We start from the raw sequence: 20,571 nt of genomic DNA, 5'->3' as shown, positions 1-20,571 counted from the left end.
ATCTGTGCACCAATGGGAGATGGTTATCCAGAGTGTAAAAACGTGATTCTGGGACCAAAGGGTCAGCTCTAGAACTAAATCAGACAGCTGGAGAACTGAAGATTCAACTCTTCCTAGGCAAGAGAGTGAGAAAGGTGGGTTGCTTGCAGGGTGGGGGTGTGGGTTGCTCCTCCTAGTTCCTGGGCTGGAGAAGGGCAGCGAACTGGGAAGTGTGTGTCAGAGGCTCGCTAGGCTAGGACAAGGTGTTGGGGTGCTAGGGTGGGTGGGGGCCTGAGGGGTGGCTTGGAGCCCTGGCAGTGGCTGCCTGACGTCACCGGCCTCTCTGGCAATAGGCTGCGAGCTCAGCTCCCTGAAGCGGCGGCGAAGGCGGCGGCGGCGGCAGCGGCAGCGGCAGCAGCAGCGCGGCTCGGTCTCTGGCCCATTCACTCCGCGCCTTCTGCAGCCGCCACTGCAGCCGCGCGGTGGGGGCTCCCTCCTTGCAGCCAGCTGGCGGTCCAGGTAAGAAACAAGGTGTGACTAAAGGCTTCTGATGGCGGGGTGGCCTGATGGCAGGGCGCGAGTGGGGAGGACAGCTCACGCGGCCTGTGCAGCCACCCCGGGCATAGCTCCAGCCCCCGGCCCCGGCCTCTGCCCCGGCTTGCTTGCGCGCTGCCTCGCTGCTCCGCAGTGCAACAGTTTGCAGCTGCCTCTTGGGAGCAGCAAGGAGGCTCTCCTGCACGCTGCGGGTCTACCGGCTCCGGTACACCGGAAAAGCCTCGGGGCCTTCGGGCTGGGTCTAGGAAGGACTGAAAGAAGGTCTGTTCCCCAAACTTTGCAGGCGGGAACCCTCCTCTTTCCATTCCAGTTCCTCTCGAAAGAATCAGGCTACTGCCAAGTTGGGGGCATAGGGAGATGGGGAGGAGGGGGCCGTTTGTGGGAATGTGTCAGCTGAGAAAGATGCTTCAGCTGCTTTGGAGAGGGGAGTATGCCAGGGAAGAAGGCTGGAGAGGAGATGGAGCGCGTTCCTGCTCGTCAGCCGCGGTCGCGGACAGAGGCAGAGTGGGATGTGGTGCCAGGGGTATCCCCCTGGGAATGGGACCCAAGGGTCTGACGCCGTCCAGGGAGGGCAAGTCTGGAGGGAGAGGGAAAGGAAGGACTGTGTACCCGGAGCCCGCGCGGTGGTCCGGAGTGGGTGCTGGGAGGGGAGGGATCCAGGCGAAGACATCTACCGAGAGGACGCAGAAAAGAGGAGAGCCGGCGCTCTGGGAAGTAGGGACTTCAATCCGAAGCGGATGCTTGTCTGTTGCAATTATAAAGTTGTGAAGGGCGGAAGGGAGGCTGCCTTATCTGCTGAGTAATCTGCACCTCCGCGGTGCCGGTGTAGACCCCATCCTGTTGAGTGGGGTGAGCAGGCTGCTGGTGGCTCTGGTGCACGGCCACGGGCGGGCAGGATGGGGTCCGCTGACCGAAAATACGGGCAGCGCCCAGCTCAGGCAGCGTGCCCAGAGGGCCGCTTTGCGGTAGTGGTTGATTCTTCCCGACCGCACTCCCCTGGGCAGCGGTCGAGATTCTAACTAAGCTTTGTGTCTTTGCAGCCTGGTGCCTCCGCGAAGGAAAGGTGCGCGCGTGGAGACGCGTTCCAGGTGGGATCGGCGAGGATCTCTCGGGCGCCGCTCACTCCTTGGTCGCCTTGCTTGCCAGCAGTTGCTCCCTTAGTCCTTGGCTTGCTCGCACACCCCCTCCCGCTACAGGGAGCAGTTTTGGGTGACGTGGGCTCCGTCCTCTTCTTGGCTGGTCGGAACAGTGTGCCCAAGAGGGGAAGCCTAGTGGGCCCGGCCCCTCCCAGCCCCGCGCCAATGAGTGCCAGGGCGCCGAAGGAGCTGAGGCTGGCATTGCCGCCGTGTCTCCTCAACCGGACCTTTGCTTCCCCCAACGCCAGCGGCAGCGGCAACACGGGTGCCCGCGGCCCAGGCGCAGGTGGCGGCGGCACCTGCATCACGCAGGTGGGACAGCAGCTTTTCCAGTCCTTCTCCTCCACGCTGGTGCTGATTGTCCTGGTTACCCTCATCTTCTGCCTCATCGTGCTGTCCCTCTCCACTTTCCACATCCACAAGCGTAGGATGAAGAAGCGAAAGATGCAGAGGGCTCAGGAGGAATATGAGCGGGATCACTGCAGCGGCAGCCGCGGTGGCGGGGGGCTGCCCCGACCTGGCAGGCAGGCCCCAACCCACACAAAGGAAACCCGGCTGGAGAGGCAGCCCCGGGACTCTCCCTTCTGCGCCCCTTCCAACGCCTCGTCGTCCTCCTCTTCGTCCCCTGGCCTCGCGTGCCAGGGTCCCTGTGCTCCTCCGCCTCCACCGCCAGCCTCCAGTCCCCAAGGAGCACACACAGCTTCCTCCTGTTTGGACACAGCTGGCGAGGGCCTTTTGCAAACGGTGGTACTGTCCTGATCGTCTAGCCCCTCTCGTTCCCCGTCCTTGTTTCCATCATCTTTGCCATCCTTGCTTTTTTCCTCCTTCCTTCCTTTTCCTCTGGCCCCTCTTTCCTCTTCCTGGTTTCCTTACCTGCCCTCCCCTTACTCTTGTTTCTCCTCCGCCGAGGCACTGTGCGGTATTTGTAAATATTGGGCGAGGAAAGTCTCGGAAGAAGAAATAACGCTGATAATAATACTTTATTAATATTTATAGTAATTATTATAATACTAATAACACAATCCAAGCGCATGACAAATCACATAATTTCTCATTGTCAATGAAGGATGCATCTTCCCACTCCAACCCGCGCTCCCCTCAATTAGGAGGAGAAACCGCACAAGCTACCAAATATATAAAAGGCATTGATTCCCGGAGCAAAGGGAGGGGAGGGGGCCCGGTAATGTACATAGCTGTCAAGTTAAGGTTTAGTTTCCTTCCTTCCCCTCTGACCCCTAAGCTTTCACTTTTTCTTTAGCTTCCCTCTCCTCCCCATTCCCACCCTCAGCCGGGCTCAGGCAATAGTATATTATAAAGAAAATGTCTACATTAAGCACCAGGACTGCAAGAGGGCATAGAAAATAGTCCCCAGAAAGTGTTTATGACAGGTACCCCTCGCCAGTCAGCCCATTTCTCACCCTTTGGTTAACTATTACCTATTACCTTTTCCAGGACAGAACCTTTAATTTACTTTTTAAAATGACCCTCGCTGGCCGAGCATAAGTACGTTAAAATCTTTAAATGAGTTTTTTTAAAAAGCTAACGCTTTCACTCCCTGCCCCGCCCCCACCCATACACCTTTGACCTGTGACATTTTCAGGATTTACAGAGGATCTGGGAGCTGTCCAGCCAGGTCTGGTGCTGAAGTCGCCTCACCGTTCTGATTACTTCCTCTAGTTGTGAAGGCGGAGGAGGGGCTGTTTTGGAAAGTGACTATTCTGGCTTTTGGTTGGGTTCTTTCTTCTTTTTCTACAATCGAGTTAGCGTGTACTATTGGTTTTCTTATTATTAAACATTGCATAAGTTACCTTTTTTGTAAAAAAAAAAAAAGTATTAGGTGATGTGCAGTACTGAAAGTGCAGTATCTAACCAACTAGAATGTTTCTGTTTTATTTTTAGAACAAGTGCACCTTTGTTATATATTTATTATATTGGTACCAAATACAGAAAAAAACTATAGTTCTGTACTATGTCCTCCAAACTGTATATTATTGTTCTTAATTTCCAGCTGTTGATATAATGGTTACCACTGGATGAGAAATTCAGTGGTGCAGACCTGGCTTCTGCTGTTTCCAGAAGTGTTCTTTTGTACCTTATTCTGTAGTGGACTGTTATAAAAAGATGACACACATGCTTTTATTTTTTTTTTTGCAAATAACAGAAAAAACACAACCACAGAAACAAACAAATAATGGATGTGCAAGAATGCCATCTATTAAAAACATGGTTAATATTTAAACAGTGCCTGTAGTTCTCCCTGCATGCAGTTACCACCTGGAGGCAGTGGTGTTTGTGCTTGCTTGTACTGTATGTGGTTGGGGATGAGACTGGTGGGGATGTCGGGCAATTTGGATGACAGGACATGCGAATTTCAAGAAAAGTTATATCCAGTAATTACTTATAGGATAAAAAGTTTGCAGCTTGTTTGTTTAGTTACAAATCTTTGCCTGCAGCAAAGGAAAGGCTATCTTTCTCAGTCTGTCCTAACTTCACTGAACATACAAAAACACTGCAAAAATAAGATAAATATTTTATTATTTTCTAATGCCAGACAAGGCCATCTATGTTAGAAATGGAATTAGTCTATAGTTATTTACCACCTTGTTTCCTTTGGTTGAATGATAGAAGAAGCCAGAAGCATATTACAATATTAGTTATATGCAGTGGCATTTCTTGGAAATCAAGCCTTTGACAGCTATTCAAATTTTTGGAAAATGTATGAATGAAAATGATCTGCAAAAAGCTCTACCAAAAGAGTCCTTACTATCCTGCAGGGTGTAAGGCAACAGTGCCCCTATGAGCATCCCTCTCCCAAGCAACTAGTTGTTCTAAATTGTCTGCTTGGTCCATACATATGTGCTCTTATCCAGAGGAAATATTACCTCTAATATTTCTGGTCATCTATTAAATTGTCCAAGCTCAGTCTGCATCTTTTATAAAAATAATTTAATAAACTTAATTTTAATCACCCATAAGATAATCACCTTTCCTGAAGCACAGAAGATCATCACTGAAGCATGCCATCTTGTAATATTAGGAAGACCAGGTATACTCTTTGGGTACAATATATTAAACAACGAACAAGTTTTTCTCCAGTGCCTTAGTCACTTCCTAGTAATAGGTAAAAGAGTGCATTAACTCCCTCAGGCCACTAGGGAATCCTTTAGTGCATCAGAGTTCTACATTGTACATCAGAATGACTAAGGCACTGTGAAGAAGAAAGTCCATTAATTTTTGTAGCTTACCCTCATCCAGTGGTAGCTCTTTAATACTTTATTACAGAACGATTTTTGGAGTTGAAATTTGAATAGAACCAGGGACCCAGAAGGGAGCTTCGTCATTTCCAATGAGCTCCAATAAGTGCAAGGATATTATTTTCTTCCCCTTATTTGGTGCACTTTCTACAGTGAATAATTTCCCATTTTATTAAAGCAATAAGATGTTCTGTTGTGAGCAGTGCTGGATAACGATTCCATTTTCTTGGTGCTGAAGCTACGCATATGTTCTTGCCTTATGAATCATAGTATATTCAAGGCATGCAATAACAATCCCCTTCCAAGGAGCAGCCTGTACACTCTGTGGGGTAATTATGAAATTGTCCTACATCATTTTTCCCCAAAGGAATGCAAGGAGCAAGAAAAATAAAAGCATTATGTATATTGTAAAACAAATGATCTCAATACCTCTCAACATGGGCACACATCTGTAATACACTTTTATTGCGCACCTTTAAATGTGTATGCCTTTCTCCATTGATTGACTGTAGTTTAATATTTTTAATAGTGCTCTGTGTAAAGATGATGCAGTTTGTGAGTCAGATTTCATACTGAGCTTAATATACTCAGAACCTAAGCTTCCAGTGGTATCACTTGTGATTTTTTTATGAGATAGAGAATTACATGAAATTCTAGTAAGCCAGTTCCCACACCAAATTATTTCAATAAGCACACATCCAAGCAATTTATACAGACCTTGTTTAAAGCACTGCTTCTTATAGAGCTCAATTGGCAGTCTCAGGAGTTTGGGATGCTACCAACAGGGCATTTAGGTTTTCATTTTTATGAAACAAAAGGCAATCTGGAAATAGCTAAATTTGTTTCAAGGATTTTATTCACTGATGTCCCGTCAAACTAATTGCTTCAAACCCCTATAGCTACAGCTTAACTTCTGCACTTGCTATTCAGTATTAATAAGGTGGCATGCTTGATTCTTATTGTTTTTAAAAATGAGAAAATTTGGAGAGAGAATACTATTATGTCAACTGTACAAGACTCTGAATCTTAAAGATGTAGATGGATATAATCTTTAGACTTTATATACACCCGTAGATATGTATTTATATATGCATACATTTTGTATAAATTTACAATTGACTTTTTGTATTCTCTTTTCTGTCATTACAAGAATGAGATGGAAACCAAAATAGTTGTTCCATCCTCTTATCCAAAGAGGATACTGAAAAGTCAGGTATGTGCATGCACTTATTTCTCTGGGGTCAAATCAGAATGACTTTCTCTTTAATAATGAAAGGGGAGAGTCCTGGTTAGCTTGGAAAACTGGTAATTAGATAAGCTTCCTTTCCTAGGTTAGTGACTCAAATGTAGCAATGATGATAAAGTTATGACCCATATCAATGTGGTCTAAATATCTAGATGGAAAGCAAAAATATCCAGAAGAGGTTTAGGGCCATCTAAACCACAAACCTGGAACCTGGATTGTGGTTTGATGTTTTTCATTTTCAACCTATATGTTGTGTAGAGATACAATTTATATCTGCATAGCTAAAGGTAAAGTGAAAATATGACTATTATCTGTTTAGTTTGATAAATCATTTTTGGATAATATGGGTAAAATTAGCTTTAAGAAACTTGACATCTGACTTTTCCACCATTTCTATCTGCATCAATTGTATTAACTAGACAATGGTTAAATTTTATTTTTTTATCATGTAGACATATGCTTTAATGCTTTTCTGTAGGTGAAAGTTGAACAGTTGCTAGCTGATATTATGTGGAAGTTACAGGTTAAATTAGAACCAGAAATTTTAATATAATCTGATCAGGTTCCTTAGTCCCATTCCCATGTGAATCTGAACTTTGAATTTGAATCTGAAAGGCCTACTTATTTGGGCCATTTTTTATTGGAACTTGTGATTGTGACTCACAGATGTTTCAGTTCATATTAGAATAAATTGCCCAATCTATAAGAGAGTGTTTAATCATTGGAATGAATGTAAATCTGATTCTGATTTGGTTTGCTATTTATTTGGTAACATTTGAGAAACAGCTAATGTGGCTTGACATCAATACTTATTAATGTCACCAACCTAATAATACAATTGGTGCCATGTATGAATGCTTAGCCGACAATAAGAATTTAATTAACTTTACTTGGAGACAATGACTTCTCAAGGAGGTCCTACCCATTTGAGGTAGGGATATTTCCCTTACAGTTGTGATTACAAGGGGTTGTTTCTATAGAGAGATTAACAACAACAGTAACAATGATGACAACAACAGAAAAACTGACTTTTGAACTTGAGTATATCCAGTAGATAGAAGAAAAAAGATTAGAATTCATGGAAAATTTGTTTTGCTTTTCTATCAATAAAAGAGTTTTCTTGTTAATTGGCTTTTTGGACAGTATTTCCTTACCAATTTAATGTATAATATACCAGGATAACATAATTACTTATTCTATTATACTCAGATGCTCAAAGAAATTATATTGTTTTCAAAAAATTTTTATAACTTATCTGCTCTTCCTCACAAACCAACTACATCTTAGAAATGGGATGTGTATAAAATTTAGGACAACCCAGTAAACAGTCCAGTATAATAATGTAGCAGCTCCTTTACACAGATGCTCAGGATCTTGAGGTCATATGCTTAAATTCTCAAATTTCTTCTTTCTCTGCCTCCACTTCTCTAATATAAGATATCAGGTGTATCAGCAAGGGATGTGGCTGACATGATTTTGTGCCAATTAGGGGAAAGGTAGCCTCCAACCCCTCTGATGGATCCTAGCTGAACCCTGCTGAAAGGATCTGCTCCCTAGTTTGAAGTGCTGTTGTTCTACTGGCTTTTGTGTTGACATTTACCACAACAATTTTACACCGTGGACCTTTGTCTTCCATTTCAAACACATACATCCTGACCCTGGCCATCTATAGGTCCACCAGTGCTCTCACACATTGTCCCTTCTTGGAGATTCAGGAACTTTGGGTGCCCTGCATGCCATGAACCTATTGGTGAAAAGCCTGGGTCTATCTTGGGATTATTCATCTATCCATCCACCTCCTCCTCCACCTCAATTCTACTAATCTTGCTTCATGTTAGATGATGCCATGAGGGTTTCTTCTGAGGTCTTGAGACCCAAACTAATATATTTAAGGAAAGGGAGTTTACCATGTATCTCCAATCCTTGAGCTTCTCCAAAGCTATTTAGATGTTTTCAAGCCAACACCACTCCTTTTGGCTCCTAAATACGTGTGAAGAGGAGCATGAAAGCTTTAATGGCCACCTGCCTCACTTTTCTCTTACTTTTCTCAAAATTGCCCCAAACTGCAAGAAGCAAATATTTCCCTTAATGCCTACTTTTCTCTACCCAAGACTTACTTTTCTCAAAATTGCCCCAAACTGCAAGAAGCAAATATTTCCCTTAATGCCTACTTTTCTCTACCCAAGACTCCTACTACTATGGTTAGTTTCCTGCTTCTGCAATGGACTTAATCATCTTCTTCCTGATGTCAGTATCATGATTAACTCTTAACGGCAGTTGGACAGGGTGTAAGAGACAGAAGGTAAGCTTATTAAGAAGGGATCCTAAAGTGGGACCTATTTGAAACATGCCCACACACCATAGTCAATTTCCATATTCCTACAAGGGGCATGTACTCATGATTAAGCTCCTGCCCTCCCCTTTTCCATGAAGGTGGGAGCTTGATTATCTTGATTGTATTTTCATATTAACTTCTACTCAGTTCCTCTAAATTGGCTAGAAAACCTGAGTACTAAACCTTATATCACTCTATGTCCCTAAGAAGGCACAAACTCTTCCAAATACTGACCATTATTTCACCCTATCCCTTACCCTTTAGGAGCTGCAGATTGTGTGTAGGAAATACTTCTCTTAAGCTTGGATAAACTTCGAGTGGATCTTGAATACTGGAGTGGAGATGAGTAGCTACTCGATGTAAAGGCAGCAGCAAGTAAAGATTGGTACAACCCTATCCCTAGCCATTGTCCTCTGTATCCCCAGTAGGTATATGTGCTCTAACTACAGCTGTTTGGCTCAAGAGAGGGATGAATAGTAATTCAGCTAGCTCTTACAAGACAAGCATGGTTCCATTCCCCAACTCCTTCAATCTCCCTGGGTGGATTAATTTATGCAATATTAGCTGTGTATTCTCTTTCTGATTAGTTGTTGAAATCCAATCACTCTTTCCAGAATATCATCTCCGGATATGTTCCAGGCTTGAATTGATGCTGTTAATATTGGGTTTCCCTCTCTCAAAAAGTGGCTCTACTTTTTAAAACTTTACAAAACAAGAAGAAGCTCTTGTGATAACCTTTCTTAACCCCACTTTTCCAACTTATGCTGAATATCATCTATCTGTGTTTGCAAATCCTCTCTCTTCTTGGATCATGACCTTAACTCAGGATTTTAAATTTTAGCCTAGAGGTTTATAGCCACTTTGTGGTACAAAATTTTTGGCACATGGAATCTCAAAAATTTAGGAAAGCCGCTACTAACCTCAGTGTATTTAGGTGGCAAAATGCATTGAGATGACAAAATACTCACTCTTCACATACAGATGTGCAAAACAAGTGTGGCTACTTTATTTTCCTATAATTAATCTTATCTTCCTCACAGGGACCTATTTGCTTGGTAGTTCTCTTAAGAAAGTCACCACATTATCAAATTTTCTCTCTTTCCTGTGCCACTTCCTTTCCAAGGCTGTGTCTGGGTATAATTTATGTTATCTCATGGTGGCAGAGGAAAAAGGCTCCTCAGATCTATGCAGAGTTAAAGGAATCCTTGCTGGTTCAACTGGAGAGTGGCCAGTCTGGTTTGCTTCCCAAACTGGTGGCTGCTATGCTACAGCAAGTCCTATCTTGTACTCTTAGTTGGAGCCCAGGATCCTGGACAATTTTCCAGAGTCTCAAACTTTGAGTCTACCGTGGCTTTTTGTTCCAACTGAAGAATTTTGCTGTTTTACTGTATTCTAAGCATCCCTGGGCTCCTTTAACTGGGACAAATGGGAATTTCTGGGTTCTATTCAGATGATAGAAAACAAGAAGGCTTCTAGTAGCCTACTGCCATGACCAACATCCCATTGCCACTGCCTTCTTGTTGGAAACAGGAAAGTACAGTAGCTCTCTCTATTAAGGTTTCCCACTAGTAAAGACATGGATACTTGCTAAAGCCCTTACTACCCTCAAAGTTCTCTGGCTTCCTGATCCTATCAGAATGCTTATTATTGGATCCCTCTCTATTGCAACTTTTCTCTGAATCAAGGGGCTTGGGGAGCAAGAGTCTTACAATTCATCTTCCTCAGTCAGTATCAGACTCCTCTCTCTCCCCTCCCCAGATTACCCAGGACTGGAAAGGATAGACTTTTCTATGTGGTCCCTTAAGGACTTCCTTTAGTACAAAGGTATAATCAGACAGGAAAGTGTACATTTGGGGCTTTTTGCTTTCTACACACCACATTCTATACATTGACTGTAGCTTCACGGCTGTCTTAAAATGGAAACTAGAATGTGGAAGAGATAAATGAGCCTACATGGGAAGGCATGTCAGAAATATTTTGTTAGTTACACTTGAATATACGTAGGTGATTATTTCAAATTGCATGGTAGGAATTCAATGACGACAGAAATACAGTTCCCCCTTTGCTTGCCAAAGTATGAACCCTTAATTCCGTATGAACTAAGTTAAAAGCTTAGTTCCTGTGATTAATGTTGTATCTCCTGGCAAGCACCCTTGAGAAAGATCATAACTGCCAGCAGTCTTTGCGCCTTCATATGGATCGGCCTTTTGTAGGGATCCCCTGATGGAAAGGAGAGGAGGGAGTACAGGTCACTCAGTTCCAAAGGGGAGTAAAGAACAAAGAAAGGAGAGGCAGAGAAAGGCTCACTTCTCTACCTTTGCCTTGTGGCAAAAGCTTCCCTGGGGCATCCTTCCCACACCCACCATCACAAGTTTTCCTGGTGGGAGATGCATTAAAGATTGTGCTCTACAAGTGGAAACTGGCCATGCTGTGTGGCAGGATTATTTTCAGGGTCTACCTTGGTTACTTCTGTTCTTAAACTTTTAGGTAGTTTCATTTCTTTGTCCCAGGGAAACTGTCCTATGACTGACAGTTGTCAATCAGCCTGCAGTCCTTGCTGTTTGACCACATTCTGATAACAAATTAGCTAATCCTTGCTTGACCACTGACTAGGTGTCATTGACTGATACATGTATCCAGTTGAAGAGATAATCCCTTTGAACCCTTCAGCTCTAATATTGAGTTTATTCAGTCAACAGATATTTATTGTGAGCCAACTATATGGCAGACATCATTTTGTCCCAGAAATGCAGCCGTAAACAATGTAAGCAAATGTCCTGCCCTCACGGGGGTTTCTTCTAGAACACCTAAGTAAGTTCTGGAGTACATTACAGAGAGAAAAGTATTATGAAGACAAAGAGGGGAAGGGCGGGGCGGGGTGGGGTGTGGTTTTAAAGAGGGTGGTTAGAGACAGCCTCTGATATTTGAGCAAAGACTTGAAGAAGCCATGCAGATGTAAGGTTTAATTGAATAAAAATTGTTTGTATAGAAGAATTTTGAAAACTAATTTCACCCAGCCTCCTAATTTTATAAATGAGCAAATTGGATTTTGGTAAGAAGAAGGCAAAAAAACTTATGCTTACGGAACATTGTGTCAGGTACTGACACTCCCAAACTAGAGAGGAGTGATGAAATCTGCTGGTACTTTGAATAGTTTGTAGTCTAATTAACCATTAACCAATAAATTTTAATTTGATTCAAGTGTGGTAATAAAAGTGTGAAAAAGTACTTCAAAGCACAAAGAAGTAACAACTAAGTCTATCTGGGAAGGTTAGGAAAAGGTTTCCCATATTTCAGTTGGGTTTTGAGGGATAAGCAGCAATTCACCAAAATAAGAAAAAGCTTTTGAGGCAGGACAAAAGCACATACAAAAACACAGAGATAAGAGTATTCTGTATATTTACACAAGTGTTATGCTGTTCATACTGGGATTGTCAAAAGAGAAATCTGAAAAGTAAAAGCAAGCCAGATCATTAAGGGCTCTGCAAGGGCAGCTTTTAAAGATATGCCTTTTCTGTTGTTGGTGGGGAATTAGTGAGAAATTTTGAATATAGAGCTGAGTTATAGATTTGGGTTTATTATAGATTACTCTGGGAGGATCACTGTATGGAACAGATATAATGGTGATTAAGACATGATATGAAGCAGCTGCAATAATCCTGTGACATAGGATGAGAGTTTGAACCAATGGAGATAGGGATGAAAAATAAAGGCATATTCAAGTGCATGTTAGGTTATGGAACTGGTGGGGTTGGTGATTCATAGATGCATGGTGTGAGGGAAAAGAGCAAAAAGGGGAGGAAAGGGCAGAGAATAGATTTATGCTTTCTATTTTGTGGCTCAAAGCAACCCCAGTTGGATGCTGTTTATCTGTCATGACTTGGTGACAAAGTTAATAAAAGGGAGTTCAAAGGAAGGTTCTGGACTTTGCTGGCACAGCCTTTGATGAGTTTGTCCCCAGACCACGTTCAGAATGTGGTGAAGCATAGCTCTACAGAGCAGTCTGCAATTTGCTGTGTGAGCTTCAATAAGTAGGATTGTCACCATCTTGTAGGTATGGATAACCACTACTCATAGTCTGTCATGTTGAAGGAGGGCTCCATATGTCTGGAAGTGTGTGTTCTGACATTAAGCTGCTAGGCCATTTGTTGCAATTCTGAGGCATGCCTGCATAGAATCATGACATTACACAGGATCTACTATAAACCTCACTTTACTCTCTTGGAATACAGTGATCAGATAGGACCCCATCAACAGGAATAAGAATCAATATACTGCTGAGAAGGAACCCATGGTGTTGGTGAAGATGTTGAAAAGCCAACACAGCCAGTAATGTGGAGAAATGGCCTGGGTTCAAATCTTGGCTCTGACACTTGGTAGGTATGAGACTTTGGAGAAGTTTCTGAACTTCTCCACGCTTTAGTTTTATGAAGGTTTATTGTGTGGATTAAATTAGAAAACATATGCAAATATCTAACAATAGTGGGCAATGAGTGTATGGTAGTCCCTGTTCTGGCTTCTTTTATGAGGATTGGTTGGGGAAGAGAAGGAGTAATTTTCTGGTAGATGATTAACAGCAAACTTGTGTTCTTTGTGCTCTAACGTCACATTCCAATCTCTAGCAAAGTGCCTGGCACATAGCAGTTGTTTAGTAAAGATACTAAATAAACAAGTGAATAAATGAATTGCAATCCTATGGATATATCCCTGATAAAGTATTATGGTACTACTGTAAAAGGAGTCTTACCAGAATCACACCAGCAAAAAAAAAAAAAAAAAAAAAAAAAAAAAAAAAAAAAAAAAAAAAAAAAAAAAAAAAAAAAAAAGAGGCAAAAAGCAACAGTATATTTGCAAGTCATCAGTTTCACTTGACTTCTGGATGGCAATAAGAGCGGCATCATTGGAATCTTTGGCATTGTTCAATAATCTATATCTTCAAGGAAATGTTTGGCAGATACAGCATTTCTCCCCTAGCCTGCTCCTCTACACTCTGCTTGCCTGAATAGCCCAACAAAGCTTGCTTTTGGGACCCAAGCCCTCATACTTCTCATGGCTGGTACAGGAGCACTGAGTCAGCCATAGGAACTGAAGCCAAATGGACATGTGTTGAAGGAAAAGGATCAGGTAATCAATCAGTCACCTGGCATTTGCTCAAGTCTTTTGCACTGAGGGAGATGCTAAAAGAAAGCAGGGTTCCTTCTCTCAAAGAGTTTATGACTCAGGGAGAAAAGACTTTCAGAATGAAATAATACAAGGAAACCAAGGTAAAATGGCAATTAGAAATAGAAATAAGCCCACTTTGAGTGAACACAAACTGATCTTTGATGATGCAATCTTCTTTTATTCTCATGTCTAGAATGGGAGCTGTAAGATTCTACTTACTTGTAGATAGAGAAATCTGCATCTGAGAGCAGGATTTGAAGTTGAGGCAAGGAAAGGCCCAGGTTCTGTTCCTTCTGACTAGAAAGCATGGCACTGTCTCTCAGTGGTTATGAAAACAACACATTTCTGGTAGAATTGACACAATGCGTCATTCCTCTTTTTTAATCCTTCTACCTACCCCAGGGCACTCATATACTCTCCAAACTGCTCAGTGTACTGCTCTGTGACCCACTCCCACTTGAAGGGCTGCCCTCTTATATTTAGATTCATTTTAGCTCTCTGAACATTTAAAATGAAAGCGTGCCCCTGTCATAATAGCACTTGTGACCTACTCCTTATCTTCTCAGGGCCATACTCTTTGCAACACTGAGCATGTATATTTGGTATTCATCTGCAATAGTGACTCAATGATTTAAGATAACATTTTCATTTTCACAGAAACCTCCAACACCTTAGGCAGGAGGAAATATTTTGGGGCACAGCTTTGGGTGCAGGAGGGTTGATGTGAGTACCCCTCCAAGTCAATCAAGGGAGTAGTCACCTGCTTAACTCTGCCTTTAGCAGCCAAGACCCAGGACATTTAAGACCTACAGAGGGCTCAAGTCCTGAAAAACATGTAGCTCCCCAATCTATCCCGGCCGTGTGATTTAATATAAAAACAACATAAAACAGAACAGTAAGGAGGTACATGACTAATAATGTTTTAATTTTAACCGTGGCAATTACTTTAATGCCTTGTTGAAATAACAGTTATTAGTTTTTTTATGCTCAGTCTGCCTTATGGAAAACCTAGCTAGCATTAAACTGAACTTATGGAGTGACTTGGCAGCCTAGTGTTGCCTTTAGAAGAGCTAATGGGTCATATTATGACTGAGGGACTGGATGTGGAAAGTTTGTCAACCAACCCTCTGAACCTGCTGAGCTCAGCCCAAAGGAAGAGATATTGCTGGCTTCACATGAACATGGTCCCTACCATGAAGAAAAGAATGCTGGGACCACAGCATCTTTGTAGGCCTGTTTGACACTGATTTCTACACTTTCATTCGGGTTTGAGGGCCACCTTGGCCACGTGGACCATGACAACAAGCTCATTCCCGCAGCCTCTAATCAGTAGGCTTTTTGCATCTTTGGAGGTCAGAGCTTCTCAGGAGCTATTTCAAAGCAATCAGTCATCACTGAATTAGACTGCGTCTGGGTCACACCACCTGTGGGCCTTCAGTGGAATCTGCTCAGCCTTCATTATTTTTCCAGGAAGCCATCTGCACGAGGTTTTTAAAAAAAGTTAGGGGCTCCAGGAAGGCCCCATTTCAACACAGCAGAAAATGACTGATATTTGTTCTTTTTGTTAAAAAAGAAAGCATCAGCATTATTTTTAAAAAGGGACACTTCAGTACATATTATGAACTCTCTTATCCAGACACAAGGCAGGTGCGCTTGTTTACATCTTTTCTGTATCCAGCTAAAACGTCTCACTTAACATTCAGAGTAAACTTTCAGGGTTTATTATTCCCATTTTATAGATAAAGCACTGAAGCTCATGGAGATTAAGTAATTTCCCAGGTCATCCATCTAATAAGTAAGTGACTGAGTGTGGACTGAATTATAGTTTGCCTAACTCTAAAACCTCTGCTCTTTTTTCTCCTTGCTACCAGACAAAAATACCATTCCTGTGACTTTTTCTTATCAATTTCAAATACATTATTTCTATGAGACTGTCTAAGCACCCCTTAAAACTCACCTTTAAAACAAACAAAAAAAATAGTATGACAACCATGTATGTAGCTGTCAAGAGAACTTCTTGAAATGTAGTACAGGGACCCATTCATATGAGAATCTGAGGGGACAATAGAAAAGGGAAGGAAGATTGTCAAACCTTCTAAATCCATAGGTTACTTGGGCTTGATCCAATACTTAGGGGATCTGAATCTCTGGAGGCAGGTCTCAGGAATTTGTATCTTTATCAAATTCCCTAAGTGATGCCAATGCAAACTAAAATCACTGTCCCAGAGGGATGCCTGATGAGGAAGAATGAGGATCTTGGGGAAAATCTAATTTCTATACATTTTTTCAAGACTTGAATGGGAAACAGCTTTTTTTTTTTTTTTCCCAGGATTCTATGGAGTGCCATCCAGTGCAATGCTCTTTAACTGTTTGTTATTGTGGAAGAGATATGTTCTTTCTCTGTGCACTTACATGTAGCAATGGAATGACCTGGCTTTTCCAGGTCTGTTCCTTTTTGTTGGTGTGAAGGAAACAACAACAAAAAATCTCATGCCCCTCAAATCTTCCTGTAAGAGTCAATAGATCTGGCAAGGTCTCTCCTTCTAAAGACAAGCAAATGGAATTATGCAGATTGGATTGGCAAAGTAATGGCTCCTGAAACAAACCCAAAATCCATAGCCACCCACCAAATTGCATAAAAATGGAGCTGTGACCCAGAGACAATACATTGCAGTCCCAAATGCAATTAAATAAGATGCTGCCAATAGAGCTGTTGGTATATCACCGTAGCTTATAAAATAATCAGTTACTTTTTCAGGACTAAAGGTTATGTGATTTATCAGAGTACTGTCAATATTATTCTTTTTTAAGAAACCAAGTATAATGGAAAGGGGAAAAAATCAAATAAGGCCCGACAAGGTAGGGCCATAGCTATCATGTGTTTGAATCAGAGGTTTGAACTTTATTATTTAAAAAATGATGTAAATCAGATGATTGGAGACATTTCACTATCATTGAATAACATAAGCTTCCAAAATGATGCCAGGAACATCACATTTATTATTTTTTCACTCTTCACAAAACTCTGTGGAGTGGGGATTGTCGTCATCCATATTTTGCTGATGAGGAAACCAGGTGGAGGGAAGGTACACTACTTATCTGTGGCCATATGGGAAGGGCTCTGGCCCTGGAGCCCAGTACTGAGCTGTCACTTCTTGTATCTCTATTTTGGGAGATACATTCTATTCTGGCATTATGTCTGCTCTTCCCTTGCTTCTTTGCTAACACCAGAGCTATGCCTGCTCCAAAATGCTATATTTTTCTCTGTGGTTCGCTGCCTTTGTGAATGCTGACTCTAACCTCTCTTGCCACCATTGAAAGTGGCCTATAGTAAGGAGTTCAAAATCCTTCCTAGTTCAAGTAGCCTACTTGTCCTTACTTTCTGATGGAGAATGAGCTCACCAGTTGCAGATGACCCATTGTTGAACTGCAATAGAATACGATGAAGAGCATTAGGTCTAGAGTTAGACTACCTGGGTTTGAACCCCCACTTTCATGACTTACTAGCTCTGTGAAAGTGATTTGGGGCAAGTTACTTAGCCTCTCTATTCCTCAATCTCCTAATCTGTAAAATAGAGAGGAGAGTAAAAGGGTAATGAATAAATATATGCTTAGAACTGTGATTAGCACAAAGTAAATGCTCAATTGTTGTAGTTGTGTTTTTGTGTTGTTAAATATTAGTAATTAGAAACTTTGAGCCCAGCTGTGTGTTCATGTGTAACAACACCCAAACAATTCACACCAAAAGAAACTTTCAGTGACAAAATAAGAAAAAATTCAGTGGCTAAGAGTGTGGACTCCAAAGCCACACCACCTGTCTTCAAATCTTAGCTTGTCACTCCCTAGCTGTGTGACTTTGGGTGACTTCATAACTTTTCTGTGCCTCAATTTTCCAATTTGGAAATACTGAACTAGGAATGTTATGAAGACTGAAAACAAGTTAACATTTCCAAATGCTGATAAAATGCCTGTTACATAGTAAGAACTGCCTAGGTGTTTATTGATAACAAATTTAAACAATACTGATAAAGCTCTTTCTTGAAATGGTGGAGTTTCTAACCACCTCTTCTATGTATATGCCCTCTATAGCTTTGCCAGGTGTTAAAGCCCAAATTGTTGGCAAATTCTGGTAATGTGTTAACCTCAGTTTACACATACCAATTTTTAGCAACCCTTAAGTTAAAGGCCTCAGTGGCTCAGTCATTTATAAAACTCACATCATAAAAACTGATGTATCATAAGAACTGAAAAAAGGACTTGCATTTCTGGATCAGTTTTCTGACCATCAAGAAAATTCTTATAGCCCACTGTAAGCCACAGATGATGTGTTGAGAAATTTGGGTCTGTGTAAACTTCCCCTGACAGTGTGAAAATTTCCCTCCCCACACCCCACACCCCACCCCGGGAAACATGCAAGAAGGGCAGCAGCATACACAAGCACTCACTGATGGATACTTGTCACTGCTGTGGCAACTCCAACAAGAACATCCTTCAACAATGTTTCATGCCAGCTAAATGCCCAGTGGAGCTGAGCATATGTGTGAGCACCTCTCCAGGACACAGAAGGAAGCATTTGCAGTGCCAAGTGCTTAGACTTTGGAGTCAGTCAGGCCTGTATTAATTCCTGCTCCATCCCTCACCAGCCATGGGACTTGGAGCAATTCACTTAGATCCTCTGACTCTCTCAAGCTTAAAATAGGGATAATAATACCGACTTACAAAATAACTTAGTTTTGATACAATTATTTTTGTTAAAAAATGTATGCAGTGCATCTAATACAGCAACGGAAATATAGATTGTGTTTCTCCCCAGCAACAACGATAGCTACCACTTATTGTGTACTTGCTAAGCACCCAGGCACTATTAGGCACTTAGGATGCATTATTTTCTTTTCTTTCCATGAGGTCCTATGAGACAGGTTCTACTAGTTCCTTTTCCTATAGATGGGGAAACTTATGTTAGACAAGGGTAAAAATCTTACCTAAAGTTACATGGTTAGAGGCATGTAGAGGCATGGTTTGCTATGGGTTTGTCTGATTCTAAACTCATGCACTTTCTCATCCCTTTTAGGCTACCTTCTCCCTCATCCCCTCTATTTTGTTAATTCCTTTAACCCTTCAAAGGCAACCACAGGACATCAGAGATGACCTACTCTTAAAGTAACTATATAAACTACAATATTAGTTATCCAAAAACATAACCCAGGTTACTTGTTCATCCTCAGGACATTAATAAGGTTCAAGGCAGCTGGGCATAAACAGATCAAAGCCAGGCAGCAAACCTGATTGACCCTGTTAGAGGCAGTTTATCTTCCAAAGGATAATACATATGGAGACCTGACCTTCAGCTCTCCTTATCTTGTAGCTTTGAAACAACTTGTTTCAGAAACAGTAGGCTGAGTTTTACTATCCACAAATGGTTTGGAGGAATACCATTGGCTTAGTCTGAGATTTCTCATTAAAGTTCTAGCACAAGATCAACACTATATTTTCATTCATTTTCTCCCAGAATGAGGTCCCCAAACACCCTCCAATATCTCACTAGGCATCTTAGCACTTCCTTGATTTCTAATTGCTTCTTTTTCTATTAGTAAATCCATGGAAGGCTAGTGGGCCTCCATCCTATTATACCTGGCTATTCAGTGAAGCATTGCTTTTATAGTTTTACAAGAGTGGCTCATTCAAGCAGAGAATCTTCTTAGGTAATGGATTTCACCTATCCTAGCTTAGCAGTGATATGCAAACAGCAGCAATTCTAACCCCAATAGTATAGGCAATGTTCCCTAATGGGCTTCAGGATGCAAGCCATTTTCCTTGCACTTGAAACCAGGATTAAATTGACATGCACAGAACACACACTGGTACATGTCTGATTCTGTGAGATTTTCTGTAAGAATACCTTAACCAGAAGTGCAGAAATGAGAATCCTTTTTTCTAAACGGTCTGAGGATATTTAGCCTCTCACTCTGGAGGTAGGTAAATATTATTGCCATTTTACAGAGATGGTCTTAGGAATGGTAGATATGCTACCAAGTATGGATCATCACTTGATATCCTAATAGTCTACCACCTCTATCACCATTAAATGGGTCCAATACACCCATGCAAACTGGGTGCATATGTCTCAGCAGCAATGTTCTTCAAATTGCTTCAGGCCAACTTCCACTGACTTGTTCTGCTCTTTCTCACTTTGCCCTTCCTTCTGTTCACAACATACTCCATGTTGGCCACACACTATGGCTCCTACTTGCCCTTCTAACCTTTGAATACACGACCCTAAAGTTCTAGTTTTGTTACCTATGGTAAATGCTGTCACAGTTCCTCTCCACATCCTCTTGACATTTATATTCCTTTACGTGTGGATGACTCTTACTGAAAGCACCACAGCGCTGCCTGAGCAAGTTCTTAGACTGCAGGAGCGTGCCGAGCTTCCTCACATAGTAGGCAGAAGTCCCAGGGAGTTAACATCCCCACAAGGAAACCATCACCAATGACAGATTGGTAGATAAAACCTCCAGCTTCTTTGCTCCTACAATAAACCAATTCTGAGTTGTGTTTTATACAGTCTCCCCGAGACTCTCCTTGACTCAGTTTTACCCTCCCCTACTGGTACTTCCTGGAATTTCCTTCTAGATAAATTTTACTTAAGTCCTTATCTCAGAGCCTGCTTCTTGGGGTACTCAATCTACAATACCATCCTAGTTTTATTTATTTTTTATTTTTTTGAGACGAAGTCTTGCTCTGTTGCCCAGGCTGGAGTGCACTGGCACAATCTCGGCTGACTGCAACTTTTGCCTCCCAGGTTCAAGTGATTCTCCTGCCTCAGCCTCCAAGTAGCTGGGATTACAGGCACCCACCTCCGTACCCAGCTATTATTATTATTATTATTATTATTATTATTAT

The 20,571-nt window shown here is 42.0% G+C and overlaps 1 protein-coding gene across 2 annotated transcripts; it reads left to right on the top strand.

Moving 5' to 3' along the window:
• Positions 1 to 357: 357 nt before the first annotated feature.
• Positions 358 to 6,876, top strand: CUNH11orf87 (chromosome unknown C11orf87 homolog). 2 transcript variants are annotated; one of them, XM_017883274.1, is made up of 2 exons: positions 358 to 498; positions 1,575 to 6,876. In XM_017883274.1, exon 2 carries the CDS (start codon positions 1,836 to 1,838, stop codon positions 2,427 to 2,429), a length of 594 nt encoding a protein of 197 aa, XP_017738763.1. In that variant the 5' UTR covers positions 358 to 498; positions 1,575 to 1,835; the 3' UTR covers positions 2,430 to 6,876. The 2 variants fall into 2 exon arrangements, with proteins under 2 accessions (XP_017738763.1, XP_017738764.1); XM_017883275.1 differs by lacking the exon at positions 358 to 498 and adding an exon at positions 674 to 795.
• The last annotated feature ends 13,695 nt before the right edge of the window (positions 6,877 to 20,571 follow it).

The sequence above is a fragment of the Rhinopithecus bieti genome, unplaced genomic scaffold (genome assembly GCF_001698545.2).
Source record: "Rhinopithecus bieti isolate Rb0 unplaced genomic scaffold, ASM169854v2 scaffold_11964, whole genome shotgun sequence".
Classification (NCBI taxonomy): Eukaryota; Metazoa; Chordata; class Mammalia; order Primates; family Cercopithecidae; genus Rhinopithecus; species Rhinopithecus bieti.
Note: the sequence above shows the minus strand (reverse complement) of the source record. Positions and strands in the feature narration are given on the sequence as shown.

Excerpts from the sequence above, each read along its gene's own strand:
- CUNH11orf87 (XM_017883274.1), top strand. The coding sequence starts at position 1,836 with ATGAGTGCCAGGGCGCCGAAGGAGCTGAGGCTGGCATTGCCGCCGTGT.